This window comes from Myotis lucifugus, unplaced genomic scaffold (assembly GCF_000147115.1).
Source record: "Myotis lucifugus unplaced genomic scaffold, Myoluc2.0 scaffold_510, whole genome shotgun sequence".
Taxonomy (NCBI): Eukaryota; Metazoa; Chordata; class Mammalia; order Chiroptera; family Vespertilionidae; genus Myotis; species Myotis lucifugus.
Window position 1 is genome coordinate 117,953 of NW_005871558.1, and position 12,134 is coordinate 130,086.

Genomic DNA, 12,134 nt, shown 5'->3' on the forward strand with positions numbered 1-12,134 from the left:
AACTTCTACATACATAATCTATATATATAGAAAAGCCTAATATGCAAATTGTCCCCACGGGAGTTCAACTGGGAGACCGATCGCTTGCCATGAAGTACACTGACCACCAGGGGGCGGCGCAGAACGAAGGAAGGCCCCAGCCGGCAGCCAGCAGCGGGGGAATGGAGGCCCCGCTCAGCAGCCAGAAGGCCCCAATTGGCCCTGATTGCCAGCCAGGCCTAGGGACCCTACCCATGCACCAATTTCATGCACTGGGCTTCTAGTATAATAATAATAAATAACCAGTAAAGGCACCATGCTATGCAATTAAATGCATTATCTCATTGACTCCTTGTTGAACCTCAATACAGAGAAAAGGCAACTAAACTTTCATACAGTGAAATAATTTGCCCAAAGACGAACAGCTAAATACCAGAGCAGAAGTAGATCCCATTTAAGTCCAAAGCTCATAGTTTAACTACATTATACCTTAAGAGTTAAACTAGGTGTTCTAAAATATAACATGTGACTCTATTCCAGAAGAATTCAAAATCTAACTGAGAAGACAAAACCTAAGTAGCATAACAAAAGGAAGTATCTATCAGAAGCCCTTCTAGTCATGTGTGGATTTTACTCTTCGTGCAATTTAAAGTAACTAGAGGGTATTAAGCAGGACAGTGACAATCTGATTTCTGTTTTTAAATGTGCTGGCATGGTGCAATGGATGAGCATTGACCTATGAACCAGGAGGTCAAGGTTCGATTCCCAGTCAAAACACATGCCTGGGTTACGGGCTGGATCCCCAGTAGGGGATGTGCAGGAGGCAGCCGATCAATGATTCTCTCTCATCATTGATGTTTCTATCAAACTCCCCCTCTCCCTTCTTCTCTGAAATCAATAAAAATATATTTAAAAGTAAATAAAATGAAACAAATGTTACTCTAGCTGTTAAGCAGAGAATGGACAGTAAGGGGGAAGCATAAAGAAGTGGGGAAATGATACCTATGCTTGGTTGGTGATCAATAATTGGGAAAAGTTGATTGACTGAAGATTCATCTTAGAGTCAGTACTAAAAGACCTGCTTGCTGATGAATAAGATATGGGAGGTAAGTAAAACAGAAGAATAAAAACAGACCCTGAATTTTCCCTTGAGCTGCTAGATGGACGGTGGTAACTTTTATTACTAAATTTTTGATGTCTCTCATGCATCTAAGTAGATAGATAATTGGATATACTAGATTATAGCTGAGGGGAGGCAAATAGTTTAAGGAAGTAGTATGGCACAGTGGGGACATAGAAGGCATGGGTTCAAAGCTCATATTTACCACCTGCTATCTAATAACTTAGAACAGGTCACACAATAGTAATTACTTAGAAAAGTCTACTATTTACCTCAGTGAAAAGTTGTTACAGTAAGTACTGTTCAAGAGAATAGCACTGTAAATAGCTAAATGACCAATACAAATGTTTCGCTTCTCTTTCTCCTAGGAAGGAGGGCTGCGATATTCACTTTCAGAAAAGTCTTCTGCAGCCCTGGCCAGTGCGGCTCAGCTGGCTGAGCACTGTCCCATGCCCTGAAAAGTCACCGGTTCCATTCCCGGTCAGGGCACACACTCAGGTTGTGGGCTTGATTCCCGGCAGGAGGCAGCCAATAGATGTTTCTCTCTCTCCCTTCCTGTCTCTAAAATCAATAAAATCATTTTTTAAAAAGTATTCTGCAGTGTCTTTCACTAAGCTGAAATTCATAATATAATGGCTTTTTGGGTGTGATTTTCTGTATTATATAATCCAAACCATATATATTGAGATCTTGTTCAGATTAATGGAATTACAAACTAATATTTTGTCTCCCACAGGGCCCTAAAATTCAGAATTGTTTAGGTTCTAATCCAAGCTCACCAAAAAAACTTACTAATTATAAAGAAAAACCAGCTGTGTATTATTTCTACTTTCCAAATGTAGATACTCAATACTAAAAGACATTAAATATGCAGTATTTTTAATGAAGAAAAATAAACTACACTCCCTCCCAAGTCACTGAAAATGTGTTCCAGAGTATGTAGATACTACTATATGTGTAGTCACAGATGTTATGTATTTACTTAAGACCACTCTAACCAGGATATGCTTTTTTCCTCATCCACATTAAAGAAATTGCAATAGATACTTATTACTTATCTTATAAATCAATCAAATTTGCAAATTTTCAGCAACATTACTTTACCTGCAGCAAACTTTCCACGAAGTACAGATTCTAATGTGATTTCATCTTCTCCCAGGGCTTCAATAGTCACTTCTGGGAACTGCAGAAGACCGCTCGTCACCTGTGCTGCTAAGTCTTGCATACTTTCACTGTAAATGTTTCAAAAAGATATTTCCATGATATTTCTATCATAATACACTTGTTTATCTCTAACCAGGAGAAAAAGAAAAGCCATCAAAAATAAAAAACCTAAAACTGAAGTATGATTATAAAAAATACATATTAATGTGCTTCTGGATCTGAGGTATTCTCTCCTAAGAAAATATTTCCCAAACAGACTTAGCAGAATAAAGATTAAGCCAGATGTCCCAAGGACATATATGAGTCCCTAGATTCTTTGAAAACTGGTTCAATGCAATTAATCTTATTGCCTGACTCTCAAAGAATACTTCACACACACAAAAATACTAATATACATTTTAGAAAAATTACTGCTATGATAAAAGGGGGGAAAGTCCAAGAGAAAAAAAAAAAGTCCAAATCCACAGTAACACATCTTTAACTAGATAGAAAAAAATCTAAAATTATGTTTCATTACCATATATATAGAAGACTAGATTCCCTGAATGACCCTTCCATTGTGAACAACCAAATATAATGGTTAAAATGTAAAAGTATCTTTTCCGATGATTACTGCGTTGGCAAAGCCAAAAGGGAAGAGGCAGTAGGTATTTTGTAAGGCAAGTAAGCTGCTTGGCTGTGAGGCTGACCCGTCCTGGTGATCCTGATGTTGCTTTCAGCACTCTGAGGTCCAGAGAGGAAGAAGATAAAGCTTTGGGCCAACGGAGCCAGAGCCAATAAGCCAAGAAGAGCCTCCCCACCCCACCACTTTACATTACACTCCACAGGACTATATCATCAGCATAAAGATTAGTGAGAGAAACATTCATTGTGCAGGACAAGGAGAAATAAAGTTGCCTGCTTTGACCTTGGCAACAAGTCTCTACTCAGAAAATTTCCCTTCACACAAATCAGTGGCCAGAATTCAAACCATGCTGTAAGCAAGTACTCAGGTGAAGAATTTCTTACAAAGTGTTCTCAGGTTGGTAACGTTCCAAGCAACCTCCAGAAACCACCACATTTTCTCTGGAATCTTCAGAGTTCTCAAAGTTCCAACAAAAAGGGGCTCACAATCAAAATAACAAAACAGAATAATGATATGATCAACATCTGGCAAAATAAGTCTGCAAAGACTTCAGACAGTTAAATAATCAGAACACAAGTATGTTTAATATGCTTAAAGAAACCAAAGATTTAGCTTGCTAGTGAGGAAGAAACTTTAAAAATTAAAGAGCCCTGGCCAGGTGGCTCAGTTGGTTGGAGCATCATCCCGTGCTTCTGGTTTGACTCCGTCAGGGCACATACCTAGATTGCAGGTTGATCCCTGATTTGGGCCTGTGCAGGAGTCAACCAATCAATGTTTCTTTCTCACCTCCCCCTCTCAATGGGAAAATATCCTCGGGTGAGGATTAACAACAACAAAAGAGTGGAAGTCTTTTTATTATCCAAAACAAATCCTAAAGTATAATCTAATCTAATAAAAGGGTAATATGCAAATTAACCATCACTCCATCACAAAATGGCGGCGCCCATAGTGTCACGTGCAGCAGAGGGAGGGAGGGCATTTGGGCAGGAAGCATGCCACAGCCCAGCGGACACAACGCAGGGGGGCCTCTGTGCGTGAGCTGCAGAGGAAACACCTTTTCTGACCGCTCATTGGCTAAGCTCCCTGTACGCCGCCACTCGCAGTGTTCTTGGTAACTTGGGTTATGAAAATCCAAGGTGATCTAGGGTTTTTCAGCCACACTCCTGGAGGAAAAAACTGAGGTCCGCTGCTGGAGGGGCTAAGAAATGTCATATCCTGCCCTAGCTAGTTTGGCCCAGTGGATAGAGCCTCGGCCTGCCGACCGCAGGGTCCAGATTCGATTCTGATCAAGGGCATGTACCTAGGTTGCAGGCTCCTCCCTGGCCGGGGCCCAGGTCAGCGCTCATGCAGGAGGCAGCCAATCGAAGTGTCCCTCTCACATTGATGTTTCTGTCTTTCCCTCTCTCTAAAAATCAATGGAAACATATCCTCAGGTGAGAATTAAGAAAGAAAGAAAGAAAGAAATGTCATATCCTATGAAAGAGACATCTTGAAAATGCCTAAAGAAAGTTGTCATTTTTTTGTGGTGAAGGGAGTGGAGTCCGTGTTGATGAATACCTTGGTGGCTGCGGCGGCCGGCAGTGGCAGCAGCAGCGGGGTGATGGGGCTGGTGCTTCCCCCTAATCAGCCCAGTCACCTCCGCAGAGGGAGGCCAGACTTCAGCTTAGGCCCGCTCCCCACAGGCCTAAGCCGTCAGTAGGACATCTCCTGAGGGCTCCCAGTCTATGAGAGGGGGCAGGCTGGGCTGAGAGACGGCCCCCCCCTCAGTGCACGAATTTCGTGCACCAGGCCTCTAGTTGAATATAAATTAATTAGGTTATAATTACTATAACATAGTAAATGGAAAATAGTGACCATTAGCCTCAAGTGTAACATCTCATATTTATAGGAGGATCCTAAGCCTTAGTTGCTGAAAGCATTATAATTTACACAGATTGATCACAGTCCTCTCTCCTAAGTATCTTAGTACAGAGGAAAACTTTAGGAAAGGCCACGATCATTGATATTATGTTTCCTCCGCTGATAGCCTTCTATAGCCTTGATAAAATGAGTGTAATGGTAAAATGAAGTTAATATATTTTCCTATTAAACTTAAAACCAGCCCTAGCTGGTTTGGCTCAGTGGACAGAGCATGGGCCTGTGGTCTGAAGGGTCCCAGGTTTGATTCTGGTAAAGGGCACATACCTCAGTTGCAGCTGGATCCCCAGCCCTGATTGGGGCACATGGTGGAGGCAACCAATCGATGTACCTCTCTTACACTGATGTTTCTCTCTCTCTGTCTCTCCCCTCCCTTCCACTCTCTAAAAATTAATGGAAAAATATCATCGGGTGAAGATTAACAAATAAAATGAAATAAAAGAAAATAAACTTAAAACCAAAGTCATTTATCCAGAGCTAAAACCTTCAGAATTCCATGTGGTAGTTCTCCTCAAAATGTATTCAGTGGAGTGTTCATGGGCATTTAGCAAAAAAGTTTTATGATCACTGCAATTCAATCAGGGTCACCCAACATAATTTTTAAGACTTTCACAAGGTGATTCCAAAGTTCGTCTGAATGAATAATGAACAATGATCAATTATTTGAAAATAAAATGTTTTCTTTCTGAGGCTGGATGTGTTGTCTGTTACTGTATTATTGTTTTTAATATAAAACAAAGATTATGATGTGGAAGTACTGGCTGAGTCACAGTATATTTTTAAATTGTAATTTCCACTGCAGATATACCCTCCCACTTTAAAAAACAGGACAGAGTATATGAAAACAAGGAGTTCAGACAATGGACAAAAGGTAGCACAGGATAGTGGGCCCTTAGGGAAGTAAAACACACCAGATGACCTCTAGGGCTGTGTATAGAATGTCCAGGACACAGAGCACAGTGGGGAACCCAAATACAGCCCCAGGGTCTCTCTAAGTTGAGAAGAGAGAGTTGAGAATGCCAGGAAGCCAAGGTAGCTAGAATTCTCAGGCAGAGTACTGCAGTACAATTGGCCATACAAAGAACTCCAGAATTCCGCAGTGGTTTCCCCTGAATCTTCACATGATCAACGTAAGCATGTAAGGAAACTACCAGAGGCCAAGGAATGAATCATTGGAAAACTAAAGGAGAAACAACCCCTAGAGCTTACACAGGGCCAGGAATAGCTCCATAGTGGAAAAACCTCATAATACATGGGGCACACAGTAGAGTACTCAGAAAGGCATTGATTTCTTCAATAATAGGGAGAAAAATTAGCCCTTGTCTAGAAAGGCTCAATAAAGCAAGCCTCAAAAGAATCAAAGACTTTCCAACTAACTTATTTGGAACTAAGCTCAAGACTATATAAAGGAATGCAAAAATATTCAGTATTTAAGAAAGCAAAATTTACAATGTTTGCCATCCAACCTAAAATCATCAGACACCTGGCCTGGTAGCTTTGTTGATTAGAGCATCGTCCTGATATGCCAAGTTTTGGGGTACCATTCCCAGTCAGGGCACATACAAGAATCAACCAATGAAGGCATGAATAAGTGGAGGAACTATAAATTGATGTTTCTCTCCCTCTCCCTCTCTTTCTCTCTCTAAAATCAACTAAACAACAACAAAAAAGTTATAAAAAATATCAACAGGTGCCCTAGCTGGCTTGGCTTAGTGGATGAGCGTCAGCCTGGGGACTGAAGGGTCCCGGGTTCAATTCCAGTCAGGGCACATGCCCGGGTTGCAGGCTCGATCCCCAGCAGGGGGCGTGCAGGAGGCAGCCGGTCAATGATTCTCTCATCATTGATGTTTCTGTCTCTCTCTCCCTCTCCCTTCCTCTCTGAAATCAATAAAAATACATTTAAAATATATATAGATATATATATAGATATAGATATCATTTAAAAAATATATATCTATATATATAGATATATATCATCAGGCAAGCAAAGCGGCAGGAAAAGGACTCATAGTAAGCAGGGAAAAACAACTAACAGAAACAGATCTAAAAATGACAGAAGTTAGAATGAGTTGATGAGGAAATTAAATCAGTTATTCTAGCCTTTAGTCCAAGATGATAGAGGAAGTATGAGCATGTTAAGGAGAGATCTGGAAGATGTAAGACTAAATCAAATTTCTAAAGATGACAAATTCATTGAATGGTATTAATAGATTAGACATAGGAAGCAGCAGTAAATGTAAACACCCACAGTAAATAACTGTCTAAAATGAAGCAGAGAAAGAAAGCTGGGCCAGGAGGAAAAGGACAGAGCTAAGGCACAACCTTGAGTGCCCTGATATTTGTAACAGAGATCTCCAAAAGGAGACAACAGAAATATTTGAAAAACAAATGGCCAAATTTTCCCCTAATTTGATGACAACTATAATCCCACAAATCCAAAAAGGTCAGTAAACCTCAGAAGCACAAGGAACATGAAAAAACTCCACCAAAATACAAAGAGAAGATCTTAAAAGTAGCACCTCACACAAAGAAACAAAGATAACAATGACAGGAGACTTATTAAACAATGTAAGCAATATGACAGTGAAACAACATTAAGTTCCAAAAGAAAACACTTTTATGACGTGCCAGCATTGGCAACCTCTAGAACAGCGGTTCTCAACCTGTGGGTCGAGATCCCTTTGGGGGTCGAACGACCCTTTCACAGGGGTCGCCTAAGACCATCGGAAAACACATATATAATTACATATTGTTTTTGTGATTTATCACTATGCTTTCATTATGTTCAATTTGTAACAATGACAATACATCCTGCATATCAGATATTTACATGACGATTCATAACAGTAGCAACATTACAGTTATGAAGTAGCAACGAAAATAATTTCATGGTTGGGGGTCACCACAACATGAGGATCTGTATTAAAGGGTCGCGGCATTAGGAAGGTTGAGAACCGCTGCTCTAGAAGGTAACTTACAAAGTTTCAACTCCTCCTCAAGACCTAGATAGGCACAGCCAGAACACTGTGCTGGCTGTCCCAGGTAAATACTGGTTTCTTGACGAAGCACATGGATCATGTCACTCCCCTCCTCAAACCGACTCCCTGCTGCACATCACAGTAACACCTTCAGCCACAGGCAAGCAAGGCTCTCCACAAGCGGGAAGTCCCAGACTACTTTACAGCATCGTCTCCTCAAACCACTTAACTTCCTTCATGAGTTGGCCACTGCCTAGCACTTTCATTCTTTTATTTCTGCTGTCTCTCCTTTCACCTCCATCTCCAAGCCCACCATTCACAGACTAGATTCCCCAATGAGCTCTGGGTAGATCCACCCTTTCATATTTAATTTCATCTCTAAGATCACCCCTTTCACCTTTGTGTTAATAATGCTAAATATAATTTTTAAAAACTCATTACTTGTGCTTGCCTGTCTTCCCCACTATACTGATTTTCTAAAAGGCAAAAATCAGCTCTAGCTGGTTTGGCTCAGTGGATAGAGCATCGGCCTGTGAACTGAAGGGTCCCAGGTTCGATTCTAGTCAAGGGCATGTGCCCGGGTTGCAGGCTTGATCCCCAGTAAGGGGCATGCAGGAGTTGGCCAATCCGTGATTCTCATCATTGATGTTTCTATCTCTCCCTCTCCCTTCCTCTCTGAAATCAATAAAAAAGTATTTTTAAAAGGCAAAAATCATATCTTATTCCTGTGAATTCCAGAGGGTCACAATGACTTGCAACTAATAGGTCCTACATATGTGGTAAATTAGGATAGCAAGATATTAGCAGGGACAGGAATAAACAAGTTAATAAATTCCAATTTATTTAAAACACACTCAATATTCTTAAAACCCAGCAAGAAACAACCAATTTAAAAATGGCCAAAGACCTTAAACAGACACCTCAATAAAGTACATAGACAGCAAATAAGCACATGAAAAGATGCTGCACATCATATGTCATGAGGAAAACACAAATTAAAACATGCAGAAGTCACAGATGCTTCTGTCCAGGTCCAGCTCAGCGAGCAGCCTCAGGCCTTTGGCAATGGCCTGCCTTTAGCATATGCAGAAATAGAAGCAGACCTGCAGGTTGAAGCTTAAAAGTAATGAATAAAGCCCTGAAATAAATTAAAGGTGCTGGCTGCGATAAAATTTCTGTAAGTGGGACAGTCAAAGCCTGGTCTGAGGCTGAACGGGCCCTCAGAAGGCGGCACTCCCATAGCACTGCCAGCTGCCCGGGCCTGAAGTGGGTATTTCTCACGTGTCTGCATCTGCGTGTGAGACACAGAACTGAAGAGCTTTGCCTCAAGCAAGTGAAACAATTCTACTCCTGCAGGTTGTGCTCTCCCAGTGGTGCCAGAAGGATCAGCATGGCCTCCGTTGCTAATTGCTAACTAACGTCTATAAAGTAACCCCCCAAAGGAGACTCATTCAGAGTTCTTTCAACTTTATCTTCAAAAGTAGCCAATTTATTCAAGTGACAGTGAGTTTATCCCAGAAAATCTTGGGCAATTAGTGAAATTAGGGTATAACTAAGAATATTCAGAACACCACAGCTTAGGTGATCTGGATATTTATTCCTGTACTGGTTCAATTCAGTGATTATAAATGAAAGGAAATTAACATGTATATGTTCTTTTGTAGAAAACAGGTGCCCAGACTAGAAAACATATTTGAGTGGAATTCTTAAGTCAATGTAAAAAAACACTACATACCTGAATTCACCTATTATTTTGGCCAAAATACCAAAAACTGACAACAGCAAATGCTGTGAAGATGTGGAGCCACAGAAATTCTCATTCGTTGCTAGTGGGAGCACAAAATGGTACCTCCGCTTTGGAAGACAGTTTGGCAGTTTCTTACAAAACTAAACATATTCTTACCATATGATCCAACAATCACACTCGCTGGTACTTATCCAAAGGAACTGAAAGCATGACTACACAATAACCTGAACACGGATCTATAGAACAGCTTTACTCATAATTATTAAATCCTGGAAACAACCCACATGTCCTTCAGGAAGTGAATGGAGAAACAGTGGTGTAATCCATACAATAAGTGTTCAGTGCTTTAAAAAAAAAAAAAAAGCTGTCAAGCCATGAAAAGACATGGAGGATATTTAAATGCATATTACTAAGTGAAAGAAGCCCATCTAAAAGGTTGCATGCTGCATGATTCCAACTATATGACATTATGAACAAGGCAAAACTGTGCAAGCAGTAAGATGACCAGCAGTGGCGAGGGGTTAGCAGAGAGGGAGGGATGACTAGGCAGCACACAGGATTTCCAGGGCAGTGAAACAGCTTTGATACTGTAAAGGTGGATGCATGCCATTATACGTTTGTCCCAGCCCACAGAACGCACACCACCAAGAGCACAACCCTCGTGCAAACCACGGACTTTGGATGACATGATGCATCAGTGTAGGTTCACCAGCTGTTCTGCCTGGTGGGGGTTGCTGACGGTGGGGGGAGCTACGCATGAGTGGAAATCTCTGTACCTTCTACTCAATTTTGTTGTGAACCTAAAACTGCTCTAAAAAAAACTCAATATTGGGCCTGACGGGCATGACTCAGTGGTTGAGCATCAACCTATATGAATCAGGAGGTCACAGTTCAATTCCCAGTCAGGGCACCTGCAGGGGTTGCAGACTCATCCCTAGTGGGGGGCGTGCAGGAGGCAGCCAATGGATGATTCCCTCTCATCACTGATGGTTTTTTCTCTCTCCCCCCCCCCGCCCTCTCTGAAATCAATAAAAATAAATAAATAACTCGACATTGGGTCCAACTTATTAAGTACACTACATTTTCAGTATTAAGCAAAACAAAATTTGCAAAATTACTAGGAAAAATATTAATACAGAATACCATGTCATCTGTGTGAAATACACACCATCAAAAGCAGCTGAATTCCACTACTGAAAATAAAACCAGTTGTTCTTCTAGCTGTTCAATACTGCAATACATACTGAGCAAACGAGTCTGTAAAGCATTTTGTACACATTTTTCCTTCTGACTCAAAAAGACAATCATGATTTAAATATAAACAGTGGAACCCAGAAACTTCTAACCTTTCAGCATTTGATCTTTCAAACAACTCAAACATTTGTTTATCACCAACGACTTTTAACACATTGTGTTGGGAAAGGAATGCAGGGGCAAAAAGATCACCCACTCCCGCCCTCGAGGAGTTACACGCTGACGGAGTAGATACATGGAGTAGATACACACCCACTAAGATCCCAGACGCCGCAAATGCTACAATCCAGGCACGGAGAAGGGGGTGACGGGAGCGGAAGAGGCAGAGAAAAGATGGCATTCACACCAACAAGGACTGGGAATGTGAGAACTTGCAAGGGGCAAAGGTTCACTCCAGGCGGAAAGACACGAGCAAAGGCACATCCAAGTGCATCTTTAAGAAAAGGGGCCCAGCACTGGGGCTGGCTCCGGAGTAGCTGAAGCCCAAGAGCCGTGACCACCGAGTGGACGGAGCAGCCCGTGGAGGCCGCTGACCTACCCCAACCCAAGGGCAGTCAGACCTCGCTCCTAACGCGGGGTCCTGAGAACGTGCACGGTTAGGACAGAAACAAACAGTATTTGGTTCCTTTTGAGTCCTCACGTGTCTGTTGCAAAAGTGCCGTATAAAAACCTTCAAAAAAACAGTTTCTGGAAAATATTCATAGCTGTGCTTCGAACTGGTGACACTTTGGTCCAGGGTTACTGAAAAACTGGCATTAAATCCCCAGTCCGGAAAGCATCAGCATTAAAACCTATAGCACAGCTCACTGCCTGGGGCTCGGCTGGTCGTCCCGGTTTAAATCCCAGAATCAGGGAACCCGCCCTCCTCTCTTCCCCCCACAGATCCAACCAACGCAAGTTCACCAAAGAGGGGTCGTACAGTCTCCTGGCTCCTTGGGGTAATTTGTGGATAAAATAGAGACATTTTATTATAAAGGACCCAGGTTCTCCAACTATTTAAAAAAAAAAAAGAACAGCTACCCAATATGAATAAATGTCATTGATTTTGAGAACAGATTACTTCCTCCCCACCCCCGATCCCCCCCAAAAAACACAGACAACCGGTAAGAAAAGTAACCGACTTCCAGCTGGGACGCCGGGGGTGCGTGCAACCCCCAGGTGCCCGGTCAGGCTCCCGCCCAGGCGGGACGGCACGCCCGGGGGACCCGGGAGCGGAGCGGGCACCTCCGCCTCCGGCTCCGGCCCGGGCGCCGCCCCTTTGAGATCGCGGGGCGCCCTCCCCGCCGGACTCACCGGAGCCACAACGAGAAGCCCGCGCAGCAGGCGCCGGGGTAGCCGCCGCTCACACCG

The 12,134-nt window shown here is 42.3% G+C and overlaps 1 protein-coding gene across 2 annotated transcripts in view; it reads right to left on the bottom strand.

Annotated features, from left to right (window-relative positions):
* Window positions 1–12,096, bottom strand: part of AHCTF1 (AT-hook containing transcription factor 1) — a 69,252-nt gene extending 57,156 nt beyond the window's left edge. Inside the window, exons 1-2 of one of the 2 annotated variants that reach the window (XM_023745025.1) lie at window positions 12,078–12,096; window positions 2,204–2,331 (exon numbers count right to left, since the gene is read on the bottom strand). In XM_023745025.1, coding sequence (XP_023600793.1) covers window positions 2,204–2,324 — 121 coding nt within the window. In that variant the 5' untranslated portion in view covers window positions 2,325–2,331; window positions 12,078–12,096. Of the gene's footprint in view, window positions 1–2,203; window positions 3,061–12,077 lie in introns of those variants that run through there. The other variant, XM_023745026.1, reaches the window with a different exon arrangement.
* Window positions 12,097–12,134: the final 38 nt, after the last annotated feature.